Source organism: Erinaceus europaeus, chromosome 5 (genome assembly GCF_950295315.1).
Source record: "Erinaceus europaeus chromosome 5, mEriEur2.1, whole genome shotgun sequence".
In the NCBI taxonomy this organism is placed as follows: Eukaryota; Metazoa; Chordata; class Mammalia; order Eulipotyphla; family Erinaceidae; genus Erinaceus; species Erinaceus europaeus.
This window is the reverse complement of record NC_080166.1, coordinates 122,051,048-122,076,359: the sequence shown is the minus strand read 5'-3', so window position 1 is coordinate 122,076,359 and position 25,312 is coordinate 122,051,048. Positions and strand designations below refer to the sequence as shown.

The 25,312-nt window shown below is 39.0% G+C and overlaps 1 protein-coding gene across 4 annotated transcripts in view; it reads left to right on the top strand.

Moving 5' to 3' along the window:
* The window catches only part of ATP8A2 (ATPase phospholipid transporting 8A2), a 641,523-nt gene that overhangs the window by 476,369 nt on the left and 139,842 nt on the right, over positions 1–25,312 (top strand). For all 4 annotated transcript variants that reach the window (XM_060191722.1, XM_060191724.1, XM_060191721.1 and 1 more), the window contains exons 29-33: positions 2,216–2,338; positions 4,573–4,651; positions 13,844–13,905; positions 14,946–15,002; positions 16,523–16,630. In XM_060191722.1, coding sequence (XP_060047705.1) covers positions 2,216–2,338; positions 4,573–4,651; positions 13,844–13,905; positions 14,946–15,002; positions 16,523–16,630 — 429 coding nt within the window. The remainder of the gene's footprint in view (positions 1–2,215; positions 2,339–4,572; positions 4,652–13,843; positions 13,906–14,945; positions 15,003–16,522; positions 16,631–25,312) is intronic.

Genomic DNA, 25,312 nt, shown 5'->3' with positions numbered 1-25,312 from the left:
AAATAACTGTGATTTTTATTTATTATTTAATTATTTTTATTAGATCTCTGGCTTATGGTAGTGCTTGGAATTGGATTTGGGACCTCAAAAGTTTTTTTACATAACCATTATGCTATTACATTTACCCAACTCTAATGTTATTTAAACTGTTTTAGAAAATTTGTTCTATCTAATTTTATCAAGCCAGTATAATAACAAGAAGAAAACTAGAAGTCAGTCACTTATAAACACAATAAGGAGCCTCCTAATAGAGGGGATGGGATATGGCATTGCTGCTGGTGGGAATTTTATGTATTGTACCTTGCTTATCCCATAATCTTGATCATTATTAAATCACAAAAAATACATTAAAAAAGAAGTTGAAAAATAAGAAAATGCAAAGCAGAAGTTGGATGGAGTTTGGTGTACTGCACCAAAGTAAAGGACTCTGGGGTTGGGGGTAGGGTTCAGGTCCTGGAACATGATGGCAGAGAAGGACCTAGAGGGGGTTGATTGTTATGTGGAAAACTGAGAAATCTTATACATGTACAAACTACTATATTTTATGATTTTTTTGTTACTGTATTTTATTATTGACTGCAACCATTAATCTCCCCAATGAAGGTAAAAATAAATAATTAAAATATATATGTAGTACAATCCAGGTGGCTGGCATTAACTCACCCATTGGAGCATGTCTCTTAACATTTCCAGTGCCCTACGTTCAAGCTCCAGCACCATATGGGTGCACTACGGTTAGTAGTAAAGGAACTCTATGCATAGCAGTGTGGTATCTTTCCCCTCTCTATTCTGTTTCTCTGTCTCTTCTTACTCTCCTTTTAAAAAGTAAAGGAATAAACAAAGTGGCCCTTAAAAATTCTCTCCAGCTGGGGGTGAGAGTGTTTTGTAGACACCTATTATGGGGAGAAGAGAAATTGTACCTATGTGTCAACAACTGTACTGTAAACTATCACCCCCTCAAAAAAATGATGAAATAAAATAAAAAATTTTAGAAGTTCCCTACAATCGTGCGCTATTTTGTTATGTACACAGCCCAGGTTTCAATCCCGCCACACACATTGAAAGACACTGTGGTGCTGTGTTCGCTTTCTCATTGAAAAAATGGGGGGAGGGGAGTCAGGCAGTAGCACAGTGGGTTAAGCGCACGTGGCGCGAAGCATGAGGGCTGGTGTAAACGTCCCGGTTCGAGCCCCCGGCTCCCCACCTACAGGAGAGTTGCTTCACAGTCAGTGAAGCAGATCTGCAGGTGTCTATCTTTCTCTCCCCCTCTCTGTCTTCCCCTCTCTCCATTTCTCTCTGTCCTAACAATGACGACATCAGTAACAACAACAATAACTACTACAACAATAAAAAAACAAAGGCAACAAAAGGGAAAATAAATAAATATAAAAAATAAAAATAAAAAAGTTCCATCCAGACGAGGTAGGTACTTACTACCTACCCTGCTTTGAAGCTGTGAGGGGTGCTTTTTTCCACAGGTATGCTCACACCAAATTCCTTTTCATTCTGTCAAAAGGAAAGGTCTAATACTCACAGGCCAAATACTTTTCACTCAGCAATATTTTCTTGACTCTCCCATTTTCCTCCCCTACTCTCCCCATGAGCATGTTTGCAGAATGTTATACTTTGCAGTTTATTCATCTGCCTGCTGCCCCGTGCCCTTGTCTCTCTCTACCTCACCAGTAGGCAGAGTCCCTGGAGTTCAGTGACCTGCCTCTTTCTTCTCTATTAAAATCTCTTCCTCCTTTATGTTCACCACAGTATCTGGCCCATATTTTATTCCCAACAAATGTCTGTCATGTTATCCAATAAACAGGCAAAGTGCATTGTGCTTCCTGAAACCTGAATTATAAAACCGGGATGGGAAGTTGTAAATTTGTGCCTCCACTGACCCCAACAGAAAATGCAACATTTCACAAAACGACTGTGGTGAGAAGTCACTGCTGGTTTTACAAAGGGAGGTATTCACAAGATTTCATGACCAAATATATATATTTTTTTCTGTTGCTTTTAGTGTTCAATGTGTTCATTTTGTGCTGATTAAGTAATAGCTTAAAATGATCTTTATTTTTCTTTGTGGGTAGTTGTGAATCACTGTATCTCAGGTTTGGACTTGACTGGAAATTAAGTCATCATTTTATAGAACTGAAACACTTCAACTCTGTATAGTGAAAGGGGAAAGGCCTCTTTTAACGGCTCATTGTTCTCCTTGCAGATTTTCACCGCCTTGCCCCCCTTTACTCTGGGAATCTTTGAGAGGTCTTGCACTCAAGAGAGCATGCTCAGGTTTCCACAGCTCTACAAAATTACCCAGAATGCTGAAGGCTTCAATACAAAGGTAAACAAAACATTTCTATAGAATTAATTGTCCCCTGGAAAAGACAGTCTTCCAGCTCTGCTTCACTTGCCTGTGAAAAAGCTGAACTTTAGAGAAAATACTTGAAATGCTGAGCCCACAACCCTTACCCAACTTCATAAGTCCATAAGAGATTCCTAGTCAGTAAGAGATTCCCAGTCGGAAAGGAATCCATTCCTCTGTCTCCTTCTGTCTTCACACATGCCTGGGATATATTAGCTCTGGACAACAGCTCTCTTGATACTGGATCCCTTAGTCTCCACCATCAGACACCCCTAACCCTTTCAGAAAGCCCTGCATCCAAGTGGGCTAGACACATTCTTGACTTTTTTTTTTTTGAATTTTTTTCTTTAAACTACTGAAAAATTGGCCCAATCTGAACACAGGGATCAGACCAATTGTAGATTTGTTTGTTTGCTTGCTTTTTTAAAATTGTTACCAATTTATAGTTAGTATTCAGTGCCAGGTCCATGAATACACCTCTCTCTCTCTCTCTCTCTCTCTCTCTTTCCCTTCAGGGTTATTGCTGGGGCTTGGTGCCAGCACTATGAATCCACTGCTCCTGGAACCCATTTTTTCATTTTTTAAATTATTATTATTATTGGATAGAACAGAGAGAAATCGAGAGAGGAGGGAAAGATAGAGAGGGAGAGAGAAAAAGAGACACCTGCAGACCTGCTTCACCATTTCTGAAGCTACCCCTCTGTAGGTGGGGAACCAGGGACTCCAATCGGATCCTTGGCGAGTCCTTAGGCTTCTAGCACTTAAACTGGTGTGCCACCACAGGGCCCCCTGAATACACCTCTCTTTATAGCTATTTTATTTTTCTCTTTTATTTGATATATATGGAGAAAGGCAAAGAACATTAGAGAGGGAAAGAAAGAGATACCTGCGGCACTACTTCACCACTTGTGAAGCTTCACCACTATAGGTGGGGACCAAGGGCTTTGAACCTGGATCCTTGCACATGTTAATTGTGCTCAACCACCCAGCTGCCCCCCTTTTTCTAAGTCTGGAAGATCAGGAAATAGAAAGGATCTAGGCAAAAATAATAAAGTGAAGTAGCCAGTTCTAAGAAGAGTCAAGTGAAAACTTGACTAACAAGGGTAACAAGGGCAACAAAATGGGAAAAAGTGGCCTCCAGGAGCAGTGAATTCATGGTGTAGGCACCGAGCCCCAGCGATAACCCTGGGGGCAAAAAAAAAAATCTCCCAATAAAGAAATTTTTAAAAAATTATGAGTCCTTCAGGACAAAATGGTTGGGATTTGAGGTAATTGTGTTTAGTGAAGTAAGTAAGGAACCATAAAAAAAAAGCCATCAAGTTGATTTTTGTTTTATATGTTGTGAGTTTTTTGGCACAGAGGCTAGGGTAAATCTCACTATCCTCTAATATTTTCATTCTTTTCTGTTGTGTCACCATTACTTAATGCATTACAGTTCCCCCCAAAATATTTGTAGAGTCTTCTATAAATCTAACCTAACCTTGTTAGTTCTATATTTTCAGTAATTTAAAAGGGTGATTCAGATGCATTTATAGAATTGTACTCTAGAGAAAACTAAACTGTGTTCTTTTATTTTACCTTTCAAAAGTTTAAAAATATCATTAAATGTGCATAGTATTAACGAAAATCTTAAACATTGAAAAGTAGGATGATATGGGATAGGGAGTTCTGGTGGTAGGAATTGTGTGGAATTGTGCCACGCTTATCCTGTGGTCTTGTCAATATCTTCATTTTATAAATAAAAAATTAAAAATAAAGTAGGATGATAAATAACTAAGGAATAAAGCAAAAATGAAAATCCTGTGCAAGAATTTACATTTTAAATGTGTTTAATGCTTTCAGTGAAATAATTGGAATTTTTTAACAACTTTGACCTAATTCTTTCCTGAATGATTGTAAAGTCATATTGTCTTTATTGCAGTTCTAAAGAAAATAGATCATAATTTTTTCAGATGTGGATATCGATCTTTGTACATGTGTTTATATATTTAGGCTTCTTTGTACTCAAGCAATATTATATGGAGCTATTATCCAGTCATTTGTGTGTAAAAACAAAGATATTGTTAGGTTTTGTTTTAACTTCAAGAATAATATGCTGCTTCTGGAGCTGAGCAACACGCTGCCAGCATCCTTCACAAAGAAGCGTTTGTTGAGTTACACAGAGGTCAAGACTTGCGGGCAGCTCCTGACTCCCTTGGTTTGTTTTCCCGTAGGTTTTCTGGGGTCACTGCATCAACGCCTTGGTTCACTCCCTCATCCTCTTCTGGTTCCCCATGAAAGCGCTGGAGCATGGTAAGGCTTCATGATTTCAGCTGTCAGCAAGTAGCCTCTCAGCCCCTCTGGTGCCCATTATTCAAAATTTCTCCCATTATTCTGTAGAACTAGAGATCATAGGAGCACATTTTAGAAGAAAAACTTACTTTAAACCTAATGAAAGTTAGTCTCAGGTTTATAGTTTGTAGGTTTCATCCATTCTGGCCTTGAAAACTCATTTTCTTTCCAATTAACTGGAGAGTTTAAAAACTAAAAATTCTAAACTTAGTTTTTCATGACTTTTGTGAGGCAAAGCTATTGAAGAGCTCTGTGAACATTAATGAAACATCAATGCCTCTCATCTATGAGTTTGAATTTTTTAAATTAATTATTTGGGATTTCCCCCCCCCCCCCCCCAGCTCTCACGTACTTGTATGGAGAATAACAACTTTCCTAGGAGTTTAATCTTATACCTCATTTTCTGAAAGGGCCTCCTTTCCTTGACATACAGGCATTTCAAATAAACTTATACAGTTTGAGGACTAGTTTTTCCAATTCATTTTAGTCTCCCCTATAAATAGAAGACAAAGTGAGAGGTGTAGCAGACTTTTCATTTGTTCTTGCTTCTTAATACACAAAAAATTTGCCTCTTAAATAGGCAGATCTTTTAGTCTTAGAAAAATGATCATGTATTATGAGAAAACTACTTTTTCTCCCATCTTAAATAGTAATAATCCCCCTGGGAAGAATTACTCCAGATGCTAACTAGACAAGGTCTTTCATTGTTCAAAGAATCAAAGAATATAATGTTTCCAGTGCTCTTTCTTTGTCAGTGTGTTTTACCCTTCAAACAGACATTTCATCCTTACTGCTATTCTTTAGCCTGCTAAACACTAACAGAGAAACATGCATTTATTACTAATCTATAACATCCTGTGACCTACACATTCAGTCTCACTAGATCTCCTTTTTCTGCAAGGGTTCCTAAGTCTCTAGATGAGAAAATAAAACGTTTTGTTTCTAGCCCCAGACCCCAAAGTGGCATTCCAGTGAATCACCTTCTTTTTACTCTAGAGCTTCCCTATGCTTCCTTTTGACACAGTGGATTTAATTTATTATTGTGCATAAGGGTTTGTGAGTGGAAGAGTGTTGAATATGGTTTTGTTTTAGAATGGTGACAGTTCGGTAAGAGAAACAGCACTACTGTGACAGTATAGACTAGTGATGGGAAGAAAATGTCAGATAAGTATAAGAACAGAAGTGTCCCTGAGCCCAGCCAGTACCATAACATGAGCTATCTCTAGGCCCCTTATCCTTCTTGCCTAGAAACTGAACTGTAATTCTGACTGTGAAGTACTTGCATTTAGACTCTCAGAAATTTTGCAGGGCAATCATTTAATTGCCTACTTCAGATACACTTTAAAAATTACATAGAACAACAGAAACCATTGGTGTTCACTAGGTGATTTTCTCTAGCAAGTTGAATGAATATTTTAGAATGTATTTCTAAATACTTAATATTTATCATAAAAATAATTACGTTATTTAATATATTAATTAATTTATGTAGTATTTATATTCAACATTAAGTGGTATAGTCTAAGAGTGAGAAATATCTTTGAATAATTTTATAGTCTGGAACAAGAAATGAGATTCATGCATGGATAATTCTGATACAGAGTAGTCTGAAGTTAAATACACAGAAAAAGAAGCAGTTTAATTAGTTGCATATTCTGGTCCTGTCAAACTTGAAATCTTTGTGATTTTCATGACAGGCAAGAGTATAATGTGCAGTTGATTGGATTGCTTCTTTCTGTGCTGATTTTTTGTTTTGAATATAAAATTCTTCCCAGACTTCTCTCTCTTTTTTTTTTTTTTTGCCTCCAGGGTTATTGTTGGAACTTGGTACTGGCACTGCAAATCCACTACTACTGGAGGTGATTTTTTTTACTATTTTTTTAATAGGATAGGACAGAGAGAAATTGAGAGAGGAGGGGAGGAATAGAAAAGGAAGAGAGATATAGACAACTGTAGACCTGCTTCACCACATGTAAAGTGGACCCCCCCCACCGCAGGTGGGAAGCCAGGGGCTCAAATCAGAATCCTTGCACAGGTACTTGCATTTTGTACTATGTGCACTTAATCCGGTGCGCTACTTCCCAATCCCTTCTTACTAGACTTTTAATTACCATTTAACAGATGTGTTCACAGAATTGGTTGGTGGAACACCTGGTTGAGCACTAATGTTACAATGCACAAGGACCAAGGTTCAAGCCTTTGGTCCCCACCTGCAGGGGGAAAGCTTCAAGAGTGGTGAAACAGTGCCACAGATGTCTCTCTATCTCTCTCCCTCTGTCTCCCCCTTTCTCTATCCAATAAGTAAAGATAATAAAAAAAATTTAAGGGGTATTCACCTTTACCCCAAGAGCACAGAGGAGTATAAGTACCAATTCAAGACAAACTGAGGCAATTTCAAAGCATAGGGATCCTTACCCAAGAGAAAAACACCAGTTGGCCTTTCTCTGCTGCCTAGATCAACCTAAAAGTATCCTCAGACACCTGTGTACATATAGAGTCCTGAAGGAGTTATGCTCAACTGGGGCAAAGGTTCCTAGAGTAACTTCACTTTGTTGTTTGAGTATGTGTGGGTTTATCACAAAGACAGTGAGGTGTATTCAGAAATTCTCTATATTTACTATTCATAGAACTAGGCTTAAATGCTTTTTCGATGCTCTTTACTTTGGGCATATAATTAGGAAAAAACGTTTTGGATGTGTGACCGTGTTGGTCACTCCTTAGAAAGCTTCCAAAAGCTTCCTTTGCATATTTTTGCATGGGGGCTTTGGACAGACTCATCAAAGCACTCCTTTCCCAATGGGGTTTGTGATGATTCATTTCAATTTTCAAAATAAAACTTTTTACTCAAGTGATCCAGTAAATCAGATTTCTTCCAACCATCAAGCTTTATGTTTACTCTCCTAGTCCCCTGCTGCTCCTATCCTTTGATCTGAAAGTGATTCTACCTTAAAACCAGAGATGTCACCTTTCAGAGACCAATATTCATCAAGAACCTTGGTGTTAGTTCTCTTTCAGGTTTTCCGTTGGTATATCCAATCTGCCTGTTTGAGCAATCCTTCTTGAAATGGAATTCGGCTACTGGCAAAAGGAGTGTAAAATCAGTTTTTACTTTTTGAAAAGGAAAAGTAAAATAGAAGAAAGTGATAGGAAATAGAATATACTTAGCAGCAGAGAAAAAATTCTACACACAAACACCTCTCAATTTTTTTCTCTCTTAATTTTTTAATGACTTGATTACAAAATTACAAGATAATAGGGGTATAACTCTGCATTGTTCCTACCACCAGAGTTCTCTATCTCCATACCCTCCATCGTAAACTACAGCAGTTCTCCCAAGGTTGCAGATATGAGTTAACTATTATCTCTACAACTATCTGTCTATATTTATATATACTTATCCTCCCCCCCCCATGGTCCCACCTTCTCTTCCTTCTCAAGTTAGACATATGCCTGTTACTACATCCAAATGTCCCTCCCTTTTTCCTCTTCAGGTCCTGATGGAGTTGTAGTTCAAAGCCCTCTAGTCATCTCCCCCCTATCTCCTATCCCCCCACTGGGAGTAAGGGGAAAATTCTTTTTAGGGGTGCAGAAGGTGGAAGTTCTGCCTTCTGTAATTGTGTCTCTGATGGATTTGGGTATTGGCAGGTTGATCTGTAACCCCAGCCTATTTCTCTTTCCCTAGTAGGGTAGGGCTCTAAAACGGTGAGGTTCTAGGACACATTGGGGAGTTTGTCTGCCCAGAGAAGTCAGGATGGAATCATGATAGCATCTACAATTTGGTGACTGAAATGCAACAAGATACAAAGTGGGACAAAAGAATTAACAAACAGGAAACAAAAAGTAGAAATAAAGCAGATGAGAATAGGGCTCTTAGGGTGGACAGAAGCAAGGAAGTCTATTTTAGGTATGTTCCTAGGGGGCCATGCCTTTTATAGTTTTTGCTTGAGTTTGATAATATGAAGTTGGGAAAAAATATTGTCTGAGAAGTTGGTGTCAGAGTAGACAGAAGGGCTAGAAAGTTGAATTAGGGCAGATAGTAGCTCCCAATCTTGAAGAAAATCTATGAATAAAATGAACTGTTTACCTCTGTCCACCAGATTCAGGGTCCATATTTAGCATTGGAGCCTGTAGAACCTCTGAGTCTCTGTTGTCCAAGAAGTTTATAATAACATATCTCTAAAGAAAGGAGGTGTGGGAGGTCATCAGGTTACATAGGTAGGGCTCTGGAGAGGTCCCTCCTTGTTTCTTAAATTTCACCTATAAGTGAGATCATCTGGTTGTTCATTTTTATTGAGAGTAAAATACATAGTCCAGGGAGCCAGGCAGTGGCACACCTGGTTGAGTGCACATGTTACAGTGTGCAGGGACCCAGGTTCAAGCCCCTGGTCTCCACCTGCAGGGGGAAAGCTTCATGAGCAGAGCTGCAGGTGTCTCTCTGTCTCTCTCCCTCTCTATCCTCCTTTCCCTCTCAATTTCTGGCTGCCTCTACCCAAAAGATAAATGAAGATAATAAAAAAATTTAAAAAATATATGTAGTCCATAAACTTTACCATTGCAGTTATTTTAAATGTGTACTTCAGAAACATTCATTACATTCCAACTATTGTGCAACTATCATTATTATCTATTTTAATTTTAAGTGCCTTAAAATGAAATTCTGTACCTATTAAATTCTATACCTATTAAAAAGCAGCTCTACACTCTCGTTCTCTCTCCTTCAGCCCCTGTAGAAACTGAGTTACTTTTATTAGTTGAAATCTAGAAACTATAGCAGCCAGAACCTCCCCTCTAGAACACAGCTCTGCATATGTGTCATCTCCTGAACAGATTTTTATAGTCATTTCCAACTGTCATTGAGTTTATTATTATATTTACTACCAGCCCATTCTTTAGAATTTTAATTTATCTTTATGAGTAACTCTCTGTTATATGGTAGTGACAGGAATTGAACCTGGGACTTTTTAAATTTTATTTTATTACTCACTTAATGTTCATTTACAAAATTATAGTATAACAGAGGTATAATTTCTCACCATTACCACCACCAGATCTCTATATCCCTCACCCCCTCTGTTGGAAGATACAGTAGTTCTCCCAAGGTTATAGATATGGGTTGATAATTATTACAACTATCTGTCTATATTTGTATATGTTTGCCCATTTTTTTCTGTGGTCCTACCTTCTCTTCCTTTCTAAGTTACACCTACTACCTTCTCTTCCTTTCTAAGTTACACCTACAACTACTACTTTGGAATGTCCTCCCTTTTTTTCCTCTTCTCTTTCTGGGTCCTGAATAGTTGGAGTTCAGAGTCCTTTGGTCATCTTCCCCTATCATTTCTCCCCCTCTGGGAGTATGGATCAAAATTATTTTGGAGGTTTAGAAGGTGGGAGTTCTGGCTTCTGTAATTGCTTCTCCACTGGACATGGGTGTTGGCAGGTCAATCAATACCCCCAGCCTGTTGCTACCATTCCTAGTGGGGTGAGGCTCTGAAGAGGTGAAGTTTTGGAACACATTGGTGAAATCATTTGTCCAGGGAACCTGGGACTTTTTCAGTGTCAGGCATGAGAGTCCTATGGTCTAACACTGAGGTATATCCATGGCCCTACTATTCCAATAATGATTATCCACGACCTATTCTTTCAGAAAAAGAGAATGTTCCTTTAGAGCACAGTTATTTTGCTGTGTACTCAGAATCCACCAGTGTTTTCCCATAACAACTAAGAAATCCGTACTGTTCACCATGGTCAGCATTGCCTACCCCCTTCCCATCATCTGAGCACCCTCTCTTTGCTTCTCTCAGTGTTCCCAACCAAACTGATCTTTGTTTCCATCTATGTTTCTATAGTCAGACAGTTGGCAATCTCTCTTTTCTCCATCTGGATTGCTTTGCCCAAGATAATTCATTTAACTCACTCCTTTATATTAGTCAGATCTTCTCAAATGTTACCTTACCAAAAAGATTTCCTTTGAATATCCTATATAAAATTATAGCCACAATCACTTTCTGTTCCATTATATTACCTTATATTATTTGCACTTACTATATCTGTAATTTTACTTCATGTATATTTGTATGTATTCTTTCTCCCTCACTGTAATGTCAGTTAAATGAAAATGGGAATCTGTCTCTCCATTACCCATAATAGTCACTGTCATAAAGTAGACCTTGAATAGGTATTTGGTGTATGAATAAAAAAAAAAAAAGACATTATCCCTTTTGAGGTAATAGTCTATGTTAGAATTAAAGAAATTATCTTCTATCTAGCCTCAAGTGTTTGTTTATTAAGACATATCTTAAAAGTGTGGTTCTTATTGTTAAAAAAAAATTAGAGCTAATACTGAAAAGTGAACCTCTGCACTTTTGAATAGTTATGTACTAGTACATCAGTTTGCTTACTGAAATTCATATAGCCTCTTCTTTACTTTTTTTAATTTCTTTTTTCCCGGAGCACAGCTCAGCTCTGGCTTATGGTGGTGTGGGGGATTGAACCAGGGACTTTGGTGCCTCAGGCATAAGAAGCTCTTTGCATAACCATTATGCTCTCTACCCCAGCCCTCATCCTTGCTTTTTGAACTTTCCTTTTTAGGGAAGTCCTGCCTAAACTTCACTTTCTCTGTTCACATTTCTTCCTTATGCTTTGAGATCATTCTTTTTTTAAAAAAATATTTATTTATTTCCTTTTGTTGCCCTTGTTGTTTTTTATTGTTGTAGTTATTATTGTTGTTATTGATGTCATTGTTGTTGGATAGGACAGAGAGAAATGGAGAGAGGATGGGAAGACAGAGAGGGGGAGAGAAAGACACCTGCAGACTTTCTTCACCGCCTATGAAGCGACTCCCCTGCAGGTGGGGAGCCGGGGGCTCAAACTGGGCTCCTTACGCCTGTCCTTGTGCTTCGCGCCACATGCGCTTAACCCACTGTGCTACCGCCCGGCTCCCGAGATCATTCTTTTTAAAATCATCTATCTGTCTGTCTGTCTGTCTGTCTATCTTTCTATCTATCTATCTCTATCTCTGCCTCTCTCTCTCGCTATATATATATATATATATATATATATATATATATATATATATATCCCCTAAAATAACTCTTAAAGTAGGAATTAGTCCCCAGTAGCAACCCCTCAGTTTGGTTCTTGGTCCTAATGTAGCCTGTGATGTTACTCTTATCTCAAATTTAACTATCCAGAACCAGGAGCTAATGTATATCCAGTGTTGGCTTGAAAGACCCAAGATTACCAGGTTCTTGCTATCATGAGATATGTTCATTATGGTGTTTGAGAAAATTAAACTGGAGGCCAGTCAGTGACACACTTGGTTAAGTGCACAGTGTGCAGTGATCCTGGTTCAAGTTTCCAGTCCCCACCTGCAGGGAGAAAGCTTTATAAATGGTAAAACAGTTCTGCAGATGTCTCTCTGTTTGCTTCCCCCTTTGTCTTCCCCTTTCCTCTCAATTTCTCTCTGTCTCTACCCAATAAATAAATAAATAAAACTATTAAAAATAAAAAATAAGTTTAAACTGATCATGAATTTTTTTAGTAAGAGTCAAATCATTGAGCAAGAATATAGGTAAACCATTGAGCTTGGAATTGTTTGGAACACAAAAACATCTCTGTTCTCAGCCTGTAGACCACATACCTGAATTTGATGAAAGAGATTAAGAGACATTGGCGATGTCAGTCATAAGCCCATTTCTGATGTTAAATAGACTTGAACCCTCAGGATATAAACCAGATTTTCCACAACATGCTAACTGGTATGAATTAGATCATTGTATTAGAGTTCTATCTTACTGATTTTTATACATATTGTAGTAGTCATCCTTAAAGAAAAAGAAAAATGATAAGAAAAAAAACCCTCCAAATTCTAGTCGCATTTTCCAGATCTCTTGCACTGCTTGCTCTCATCCCCCCTGTTTCTAGACTCCAGAGTTCATGTAGTTCTGTTTGAGAGCATGGGCAGTAAATACTCTCCAAAATTTAAAGAGTTCAACAGTTACAAACTGAGTTTGCAATCATGTCATTGTCTGCTTTGATTGGCATATAATTCTGTTTTAGCAAAAAATTTAGAAAGTAAATGAAATTTGGAAAAGGACTAATGCCGATATTAGTAAAGATAGATCAGCATGTGTTTATTTTCTTTTTCATCCCACCAAAAACCATTATTTTTTTAAACGCATATTCTTTTTAAACTTCTTAAATATTTTATTTATTTATTTGATAGCGACAGAGAGAAATTGAGAGGAAAGTGGAAATACAGAGGGAGAGAGATAGCTGCATCACTGCTTCACTGCTTGTGAAACATCCCCCATGCAGGATGTTTCCTTTACATGGAAACCTTTGTGCTCAATCAGATGTGCTGCCACCAAGCCCCTGAGATTTTAGTCTTGAGGCAGATGACCTCATCAGTGTGTCTTGGAACCCCCACCTCCCAGAGCCCAACCCCACAAGGGAAAGATAGAAACAGGCTGGGGGTATGGATCAACCTACCAATGCCCATGTCCAGTGAGAAGCAGTTACAGAAGCCAGACCACCCACCCTCTGCACCCCATAAAGATCTCCAGTCCATACTCCCAGAGGGATAAAGAATAGGGAATCTTCCAGTGGAGGGGATGGGATGTGGAACTCTGGTGGTGGGAATTGTACCCCTCTTATCCCACAACCTTGTTGATCATTATTAAAACACTAATAAAAAATGTACATTTTCATTTGGTTTGCTGATTTTGTTTGATGCATTTGAAGAAAATAGATGAAAGGAAAATTAATTAAAATGAAGTATTAGAAGAATCACAGAAGATTCAATTGCAAAATGCCCTTACATTTCAAAAATTTTCCAAACTTATCCCAGTGTTCACAAAAAGATTATCATAATTTCATTTTAAACCTAGTATTTATAAAGCTAAAACTGGTGGCACCATTCCTTTTTTTTTTTTAATAGCAGAACACTGCTCAGCTCTGGTTTATGGCGGTGCTAAGGATTTTGAGACCACAAGCCTCAGGCATAAAATCCTTCTGTATAACCATTTTGCTTTCTCCTTAGCACAATACCATTACATTTTAATAGATATTCCTAAAGTTCTAATTTTACATCCTGAGTAAAATCTATTGCAGTGATCTAGTTGATCAATTAATAGTGGCTTCTTTGTTTTTCAGATACTGCGTTGGCCAATGGTCATGCCACAGACTACTTATTTGTTGGAAATATTGTTTACACGGTAAGCTTACCTCTCTGTTTAATGAGTCACTCTCAAATGACATGTGTGGGCTTTACTTCTTTAAGTAATTTGCATAGGGCCTTCCTCATTATTTGTTATTTCACATCTTTAAACTATGTATTGTAGATTCCATAAAGTTCAGAATGTTTGTAAAACAATTATCAAATTTTTTTAGTGAAGAGTCAAGACTTCTGGGCAAGCAATTAGTAAATATCCTCATTCTTCTTTTTTTATATTTATTTGTTTATTCCCTTTTGTTGCATTGTAGTTATTGTTGTTGTTATTGATGTCTTCGTTGTTGGATTGGAAAGAGAGAAACGGAGAGAGGAGGGGTAGACAGAGAGGGGGAGAGAAAGATAGACACCTGCAGACCTGCTTCACTGCTTCACTTGTGAAGCAACTCCCCTGCAGGTGTGGAACCAGGGCTTCGAACCAGGATCCTTCCAGTCCTTGCACTTTGCACCACATGCGGTCAACCTTCTGCTTTTCTGCCAGACTCCCAATGTCCTCCTTTTTTTTTTTTACTTTTTTTTTTAATTTCGTTATTTATTAGATAGAGACAGCCAGAAATCAACAGGAAGGGGGGGTTAATAGAGAGTAAGAGAGACACCTGCAGCTCTGCTTCACCACTCCTAAAACTTTCCCCCTGCAGGTGGGGACTAGGACCTTGAACCTGGGTCCTTGTGTGTGTGTTCACTTAACCAGGTGCACCACCTCCTGGCCCTCCAATGTCCTCATTCTTAACAAAAAACGATGTCATGTCTATCTGTGAAGAAACAACATGAGGGAAAGTGATTCCCCCTTAATCTTCCAAGCTAGAATCTATCCAAATGGAAATATTATTTGGGACAGTCACAAGTATGAGGGTTTTTCCTGAACTAAACATGTTTTATGTTTCCTGAAGCTAGAGTACTAGCTACGTAAGATAGTACATTCAAAGGACAGTTGCCTCTGGGGAAGAAAATGAAATTGTTTATGGAAAGTGAAAATAATTCACTGAGAATACTAACACTTCCCCAAATTCCTCTTTTTTTCCACAGTATGTTGTTGTTACTGTTTGTCTGAAGGCCGGTTTGGAGACTACAGCTTGGACTAAAGTAAGCTTTTTCTAGAGTTGCTTCTCTATCCTCTGTAGGTATTCTTTATGGTCTGATATCTTTTTATTCCACTGAAAGAATATTGTATTGTGATGTTATATACTTTCCAAGTGACATATATATGATACATTTTTTAAGCCTTGGAGAAACAATAAGCAGTAATTGACTTTAAATTTTACATGCAAAAATTGCACTTTGATCTTTATCAGGGTAAATTTGCAATTCAGAGTTTCCTGAGGATTTATTTACTTAGCACTTAGTATAGTTAAATCTGTTAATAGCCAGCTCATTTTAAATGTCCGTATACATTGTAAAGATATTTTCCGTAAATCTATCTACACACAGCTAAAATAGCAAGAGGGGTTCTTTGATTTCCCTCTATTTTCTGCCTAAGAGATTGTCATTGTTAATACTGCAGTAGAACTTTTCACATTTTGATCTGTGTGTGTATTTTAAATACAGATAGTTTTGTATTCCTCTTTCACTAAAAATATTTTATATTTTACATACCTTAAAATATGCTTCTCCAAAATAATTGTTCATGATAAAAGATTTGAAGTTGTATCCCATCACTTGTTTAGTCAGTTTCCAGCTTTTCACATCTTGGTTATCCTTAACAAATAGGGAATTGCAACCAGTGATTCATGTTTTTTTGCTGTGACTTAAAGATGCCCTCCCTACTTCTTTGCTGAAAAAATGGATATGTGGTGAGATATGGGGATAAAAACAAGGAATACTTGCAGAGACCATGACTTTCAGTGCAGATGAGAGCTTAGGCTCTGTTGTTAAAAGGTAGAGGAAATGGACAGACTTGAATGTATTAAAGAGGAAGAAGGAGAAGATAAGAGTAATTGCTCAAGGATTTGATCACAGAGCATGGACAGAGAAGAAATGAAAGCTCATTATATTAAAAAGACAAAACAAAAATTAACAACTCAGTTCATATATCAAAAGTTGTTAAGATGTAATATACATCCCAAAGATTTTTTTCCCATTTCATATTTGTGATTAATAGAAGGTTACAAGATTGCAAGATTACAGTGTATAGTTAATGCATATTGCATATTGCATCTACTACTCCAAAGATTTTTAGAAATTCTTTGGAAAATATGAAAAGAACAATAGCACTCTCAAAGTGATAAAAATATTTGGTCTATTTTGCCTTTATGATGCTCTCTTACTAGTTTTTAAGACAGTATTTTTAGACAGCTCCAAGTTGTAGCAAGCACTGCTGAGGAAGAAAGAGGTAGCCTCACTCACAAAGCTATAGGTAAATTGAGAGGAAAGTCAGCAGTGGCGGCAGAAATGATTTCATCTTGGGAGTGGTTGGGGGCCATTACCTATTGGCATTCATTGTTAAACTTTCAGAGATAAGACAGGAACATTGAAATCTCCACTGACTCGTGAATCAGCAAGATTCATCATCCATAAAGAGAGGTGACTTGGACACAGGGGTTGTGCCTGCAGTAGTTAGTGTTCCAGATGGTTCTCCTGTGATCACTGTGTACTTCCTTCTACAGTTCAGTCACCTGGCTGTCTGGGGAAGCATGCTGATCTGGCTGGTGTTTTTTGGCATCTACTCAACCATCTGGCCCACTATTCCTATTGCTCCAGATATGAAAGGACAGGTGAGTGCTGCTAATTACAAGTGAACTCTCCATGTGTTTTGGGATAGTAAAGAACTTTAGAAAAGATTGTCTTTGCCTGTTTCCATCAACATTTATCAGGAAGAAAACAAACAAAATCAAAGTCTGTGACAGAAGTTGTCCACACTGTGTGAAATTTTACTACAGTGGAAATTATTGACCTAAATTCTCTACCTTATCTAATACATGTATGTTTCTATATTTAATTATGGGTACTGTACTCCTCCACTGATAAATGAAGGTGTGGGACCCACCCCCAAAACCCCATGTGAATCAACCCAAAAACACTGCCCTGAACCCCCAACAAGGCACTGCCACAGGTCCTATGTTTAGAGGGTCTCTGTCCTGGCCATGCTGCACTGGCAATATTCATAGTTTGAGAGGTACATAGTACACAGTACCAGCACTTCTTCTGTTCTCTTCCTTCGGTTTCAGGCTCAGGCCTGGTCTTCTGTGTGTAGTACAGCTGACTGCTTCTTTGCCTCACTTTCCTTTGTAGAAATGAACTGCAGTTCCAATGTCTACCCAAGTCTAGATGCACACCCGACAGTGGTTTTCTGTGCCACAATCTGGTGTGACATTGCTTGTCCTTTGCACTTGGTGCAACAGTCAGAGTGGTACCTCCAGGGTCTCTGGGACCTCTTATGAGTGGAGGTACTGAGCAAGAATAACTTATCCTAGGGTAGTTGGCTTGTACATCCCCCCTTGTGCAGCTGTAAGAAACATAACAAACAAGCACATAACATGTACTGAGCAAGAATAACTTATCCTAGGGTAGTTGGCTTGGACATCCCCCTCTTGTGCAGCTGTAAGAAACATAACAAACAAGCATATAACATGTTTGGGTTTTTTTGTTGTTGTTCTGTTTCAAGTCCACGTGATAAGGGAAAATTCATAGCATTGAAAGAACCAGGGTTGTTTTGTAACAAAAGGAACCTTTTCCAACAGAGATAGCTTGTACATTTCAAGAAATCAATAATTTTAAAAAATATTTTATCTTTATTTTAATGAGCGGGAGATACAGAAAGAAATACCAAAACACTGCTCATCTTTGGCTGGTGCTGGGGATTGAAGCTGGGACCTTACAGCCTCAGGCATGAAAGTCTTTTGCATAACCATTATACTGTCTGCCCAGAACAAAAATCAGTCACATTTTTTTAGAGAATGTAGATAAAAGAGCATTATAGCTGAAAACATTTGTAAATTTATTTTTCTTTTTTAAAACATTTTTGTTTATTATAAAATGGAAATATTCACAAGACCATAGGAAAAGAGGGGTATATTTCCACTGAATTTGTACCACCAGAACTCCATATCCCATCCTCTCTCTTGAAAGCTTTCTTTTTTTTTATCCCTCTGGGAGTGTGAACCCAGAATCATTACGGGGTACAGAAGGTGGTAGGTCTGGCTTCTGTAGTTGCTTCCCCACTGAACATGGGTATTGACAGGTCAATCCATACTCCCAGTCTGTCTCTTTCTGTAGTTAGTGGAGCAGGGCTCTGGGGAGGCAGGATTCCAGGACACATTGGTGGGGTCATCTGCCCTGGGAAGTCAGACTGGCATCACGGTAGTATCATCTGGAACCTGGTGGCTGAAAAAGAGTTTAAAAATAAAGAAAAACAAATTGTTAACTAATCATGAACCTAAAGTGAAGCATGCCGAGGTGGTACTGGTTGCATTGAATAGGATGGGATCAGCAGATGCAATATCAGCTGGTATGAATTGAAGGAAGCATGCAAGAAAAGTGAGCCCCACCTCAGAGTTTCCAGGACTGGGAGAAATAGGGGTTTTGTAGAGAATGGGGAAGGTTTCTGCCATCTTTGGGTTTAAGAAGGCAAATAGATAGTTATTCCTATAACCAAATTATTTTACAATTGGGTTAACTCTGAAAATCCTTTTGTAAGGATTTGCTGAATCATACAAAACTTTACCATAATTTATGTCCTTTAGTGCTATTTACATATAGCAGTATCCTATAAAGTGACACCACCAGTTGCTCCTGTTCTCCCTGGTCTAAATTTATAGGTGATTTAATGTTTCGATGAACAAGTCATTATTAGAGATATATTAACAACTGAACCCACTGTTAAAATTCAATCTGAAGTTTGAATTCTAAAGGTTCCTTGTCTACAACCCTGGGTTATGTGGTGACCTGATAGTGGCCAAAAAGGCCATCATAAATGAGCCAGTCTCTTGCTCTTCTCAGGTTTTGTAGTCATTTCTTTATCTGACAAGTCATGTCCATCTTTTTTTATCTTATTTAGTGCTATGAACTGAGTATATGTGTACTTGTATACCCCTCCAACTCACATTGAAGACCTAACTCTCAATGGGATGGCATTAAGGGGTAGGGTCCCTGGGGGGGATTAGATCATGAAAGGGTTAGTGCCTTCCTTTATAAAAAGGCCAGGAAGTGAGTGAGTTCATTTTCTGCTTTGTGAGGATACAAGATGTCTGTCACTTGGAAGTCAGCAGAGATACAAGATGTCTGTCACTTTAAAGAGGGAAGTCACCAGAGCCTGACCTTGTGGACAGTCTATTCTGCCTTCCAGTCTACAGAATTTCTGTTGTTGAAAAGCCACCACCCAGTCTGTGACATTTTGTCCCAGCAACCTAAGCTTATAAAGACACTTGGTGAATTTCTAGGAGTCAGGGGCACTCAGAAAAGACTGCTTTACCATCATCAGCACCATTGTTAGTTCAAGAATGTCACAGTTGATTTTTATAAACTTTTTTAAATTTCATTAGCAGGTTTTTTTTTATTAGCATTATGAAAGTGGTTCTTTTGAGCTATAGAATGAAACTAGTGTCTAGTGGCAAACAGCTCCTCGCACCCAGGAGTCAGAGACAGAGTCAACACACAAAACGTTCTGTCTATTCATAACATCTTCAGCTGTTGAAAAGATGCATTGTTTCTGCCTGAGGTTTTCTGAACACATTCAATTAAATATTTCTTTGTCTTGTCCCTTCCATTGGGAGATTTTCTCACGGGGGAGAATGCAGGTTTTCCCTTGAGGGCAACGGAAAGGAAGGGCTGTAGAAGGACAGTTCTTTTCCGCTGTCAAAGGGTCTTTATCTTCCCGTAAGCACCTCATGATGTGGTACATGAAACCCAGCCAGACAGTGAGCCTAGGAGTTCCACTGAAAGTTATTGACATCAAAGAATTCATCTGTATTCTTCCTTTCCTGACCATATGCAACATTTGTGGGTCTTTTAAGGAATAGCCTGTTTTTCCTTTTTATAGATCCAAGCTATATCTAAAGTGAATTAAAAGGCCCAAAGTGTTTCAATCCTGATTTATGCCAAAGTCATGATGCATTTCCATGTGAGACTATGTTTTGCTCTCTTCTAAAACTATAGCCATGAGATAATAAGCTCCATAGTGAGCCTCCAAAACCAGTGCTTATAGGTAGAAAATGCCAGTTTTCCTTGAGTCCATAGTTGCCTCTTAATGTAGAGATTTGACTTAGATGATGAGAAAATCCTAATTCAAAACTGAGTCAGGAAATGTGCTTGTATTTCCCCCCCTTTTTTTTTGCCTCCAGGGTTATTGCTCAGTGCCTGCACTACTAATCCACTGCTATTTTTTCCCTTTTGTTGCCCTTGATGTTTATCTTTGTTGTTATTATTGTTGTTATTGCTGTCATTGTTGAATAGGACAGAGAAATCGAGAGAGGAGTGGAAGACAGAGAGGGGGAGAGACAGACACCTGCAGACCTGCTTCACCATTTGTAAAACAACTCCCCTGCAGGTGGGGAGCTAGGGTCTTGAACCGGGGTCCTTACGCTGGTCCTTGTGCTTCATGCCATGGACACTTAACCCACTGGACTACTGCCTGTCCCCCCCCCCATATTTTCTTTGTGTTTTACCCCGGCCTTTTATTTCTGAAGAAATGCCAACTTATTTGACTTCAGTGTAAAAGTCAAAACCCACTACACCTAATCACCTTTAGTAAATTGCTTAGCCTCTATTATTTCCTTGTCAGTAAAGTCTGAATAAAATCGCTTGCCTTAATAACCTCAGAAGAGTGTGGTGAGGATAAAATAAGATTGTCTGTGGGAAATGTAAAGTACTAGGCTTTTCTTTTTCCTGGAAGCCAGTTATTTTACTGCCTTAATGTAGTTTTCAAGTGCGTGTTACTGTCAGTCAGCATCTGTATATCAATATAATAATTATGTTTTCTACTAAAAGTCCAAGTGTATCTTTTCACCAAATAATTGTCCCTGTTTGCTTTGTTTCACACCTTTCTTCTCTTCCCCTTCTAATAGCCACCACTTTGATCTTATAATCAGAAACTTCATTTTTGTTTTGTTTAGTTTTTTTTCCCCTATAACCACATTTGGGTGGTACATAGAGTCTTTCTCCATCTGACTTATTTGACTAAGCATAACACCATCTAGTTTCATCAGTATTGGTGCAAATTCCAGGTTTTCATGTTATCCGAGTACTATTTCATTGTGTAGAGATACCACAGCTTCCTTATCCAGGCATCTGTTCATGAGACTTTAGGTTGTTCCCAACCTGAGCAATTATAAATAAAGTTATGATAAACATAGGGGTGTAGACAGTACTTCAAATTGGATTTTTCTTATTTTCAGATAAATGTTTAAGAGGTAGGATAACTGCACCCTTATAAGTAGAAATATTGTGATTTATTTTTATGTGGTGCCCCTCCAATAATGAACTCAGTGTGTTACACTTACATAATACAATGAAGTGACCACCTTGACCTAATGTCTCCACTTTCCATTTAGAGAGAGGAAAAGGAGAGATAGAAGAGTGTGTGAAGAGAGAGACAATGAGAGACACCACAGAATTGCTGCACCATCTATGGAGTTCTGCCACCGCCATCTGTGGTGCTCCTTTTTAGTGCCAGGACTTGAACCTAGGGTCATACACATGGTAAAAGATGCACTTTACCTAGTGAGATATCTCCTGGCCCCAGAGATTATGATTTAAACTCCCAGTTCTTTGGGCCAAAGAATCTAAACCTCAGATAAGTTCTTTGGGATGTTTCTTAGTGAGGCTCCTTAACCCACTAAATCTGCATGTGACTCAACTGGGCTGTTTATTAGAATGACAACCTCCCTTAAACACACATCGTTGTAGCACACATCTGTGCGCACACACACACACAGTATTTGGGTATCTCTGGATATGGGGCCATGGCCTGTAAACTTTAACACATCTTTAGATTATGCTTCCATTTAAAGTTTTAGCCATTACTCTAAAATACCTGAAAGATGACTCTCTGACATCATTGCACCCAGCACCGGATGATCTTTATGAAAGTGCTATGTTTAACAGTGTGTTCCCCATGTGCAGTGGTTACGTAAGTCATGCAGGCAGTGCCTGTGACTGCTGAAGCAGCTTGCTTTGGAAAGTTTATCAGACTATGCCCAGAGACATTACATCGCTCACCATGGAAAAAGCACTGCTGCTTTCCTTTAAAGCTGTTTTCGTAACTATTAAAAGAGGGGAAAAATATATTACTTCAAAACCTACAGATTGCTAACTCTGTGGTGCCAAGCTCCATGTTCTAGCCAGTTTCTGGCATATGAGTGACTTTTTTTTTTCTTATCCTAAATACTGGGATGGGTTTATTTTTGAGTCTTACATACACAATTATGTATACCGAATGCAAATCTCAGTGAACCAAAAATAAACAGAGGGAGCGAGAGATACTATTTCACCATCCTTGAATTGAAGTGTTCAGTTACTAATCTTGCCCCAAGTCATTGACTTCTCCTAGGTGTTGCAGTTGAGTACAAACTTTGGCTCAGCTATTTTTCATGTGTAATAGAAAAGGGAAGATTCTGTTTCCAGTTTTCTGGAGGAGAGAAGCGAGATGTAAGGGGTAGTTATGTCAATAATCATCTTTGCTCAGGTAGGTTTCAGCATGTCTCCATTCTGGAAAAAGAAAAAAAAAAAAGCTTTTCTTCAGGCAGGCTTTCCTGGTGGGTGGAAATGGCTGTGAGTCTCCAGCATCCTTTGCTCCTTGCCACCCCCCCCCCATTTGTATCCACATATCGCACCTGTACGAGAAGCCCCAGTCTTAAGCTGGGAGTCCTCTCCACTCCTAACTACAGAGGAGAGCTTGGTTCCAACCCCTGTGAGTGGCTCCCAGATTCTGAAGATCCTGGGATTTGTTGTCTGTGTGCTTTCCCTTAATGGGGTCTATCAGCACGGACTGTCTCTTCTGCAATAAGCAGTTGCCATTGTCATACCAGGAGCTCCTCAGTCACCAAGAGAGAAGCCACCTCCAGAACCTCCTGCTGCTATGAAACATGGGCCCAATAAATAAAAACAGCAAAGGTCTCTAGTGTGGCTGTCATGACACCCACTCAGGCCAGCCTCAAACCTACCCCAGGTGTCTCTAGGTGTGGCCTGTGGTCAGGGAAGAGCCAGGAGTGGGTGGAGAGGGTTTCTGATAGGTTTATTTAAGGATTTGGTAAATGCTTATTTAACTTCTCAGTTATTAGTATTTTCAGTTGTAATAATGCAGACATACCTAATCTTAATACTGTAAGCTTCCTGGAATTATCTTTAATATAGCAGACCGTGGACTAGAAGATAGTTCACCCAGTAAACACAACACTGCTGTGTATGAAACCCTGGCTCGGGCCCTTACAGTATATGAACTAAATTAACCTAGGGCCTGAGAAATGAATAAAGTCAGTTGTTCATGATAACCATTACTGTGCTAATTCTGAGTTTGAGTTTTGTATAGAGATCTATACAGTGGATCTTATTTATCATTAGGTGTAACAGACACATTAAAGAAAACAAGGCATGCAAATAATTGCAGGTATTTCTTACCGAGAAAGTACTATTTCTAGAAAAAATAACATTCCTATAGATACACTATACAAATATAATTGTACACATAATGAACTGAGTGTTAGCTCAGTTGATAATCATTGGGTTGGTGGAAAAGTCATGATGGCGAGCTGGCCAGTGGTGCACTTGGTTGAGCACAACACATGTTACAATGTGCAAAGACCCGGGTTTGAGGCCCTGGTTCCCACCTGCAGGGGGGAGCTTTTGGGGGGGAGCTTTGCAAATGGTGAAGCTGGGTTGCAGGTGTCCCTCTCTGTCGGTGTACCCCCTTCCTTCTTGATTTCTGGCTGTCACTATCCAATAAATAAAGAAAATTTTTAAATTTTTTAAAAAGGAAAAAATGTTGTGGTGCATTTTTTGCATAAAAAAATACATCATGACTTTTCTGACATCCCAATAGCTTAGTCATTAAGTTATCAAGTTAATTATCAACTTGATTAAGTTGGTAATCAGTTGATAATATTATGAAACAGGCTTAGAAAGAATGGGTGGGGCCGGGTGGTGGCGCACCTGGTTGAACACACGTTACAGTGTGCAAGGACCTGAGTTTGAGCCCCCACCTGCAAGAGGAAAGCTTCACAAGTGGTGAAGCAGTGTTACAGGTGTCTCTGTCTCTCTCCCTATCACCCCCTTCCCTCTTTATTTCTGGCTGTCTCTATCCAATAAATAAATAAATATTTTTTTAAAAAAATAAAGAAAGAAAGTGCTAGTGCCCATTCTTTTTTTTTAAATTTTTTATTTAAGAAAGGATTAATGAACAAAAACATAAGGTAGGAGGGGTACAACTCCACACAATTCCCACCACCCAATCTCCATAACCCACCCCCTCCCCTGATAGCTTTCCCATTCTCTATCCCTCTGGGAGCATGGACCCAGGGTCGTTGAGGGTTGCAGAAGGTAGAAGGTCTGGCTTCTGTAATTGCTTCCCCGCTCAACATGGACATTGACTGGTCGGTCCATACTCCCAGTCTGCCTCTCTCTTTCCCTAGTAGGGTGTGTCTCTGGGGTAGCAGCGCTCCAGGACACATTGGTGGGGTCTTCAATCCAGGGAAGCCTGGCCAGCATCCTGGTGGCATCTGGAACCTGGTGATTGAAAAGAGAGTTAACATACGAAGCCAAACAAATTGTTGAGCAATCATGGACCCAAAGCTTGGAATAGTGGAAAGGAAGTGTTAGGGAGGTACTCACTGCAAACTCTAGTGTACTTCTGCTTTCAGGTATATATTTTGCAGTAGTTTATGGATACGTGTGCACATAAGCTCTCTCTCACAGAAACTGGTGTATATCTAGGTTATGGGACTTTGTTAGAAAGTGAACCACCTGAGAATATTCTTAGCCATACTAGGGCATGGAGTGGCTGGAAGTCTCCATCTGTTAGGCTCCAGGGTAGAAACAGCTCCCACCCTTTGTCATCATGGAAAGCACCTGGGGTGATGCTCAGTACAAACCAGGTGTCTCAAAGCAGAACTTGGCCTGGAGTTGGTGTGTTGCACCAAAGTAAAGACTTGGGGTGGTGGGGCTCAGGCCCTGGAACATGATGGCAGAGGAGAACCTAGTGGAGGTTGAATGGAAAAGTGAGAAATGTTACACATGAACAAACTATTGTATTTTACTGTTGACTGTAAACCATTAATCCCCCAATAAAGAATTTTTTTTTAAAAAAAAAGCAGGTGTCTAACTAATGTCAGTCAGTTCTCCTTAACATTTCACTTTTATTACACTGCCCTGAAAATGACTTACCATGCAGTGTAATAGAATCACATGGCTGTAAATGTAGAGCTAAAAGCACGCACATACCTGGTGTTTGAGCAACAGTTCTTCTA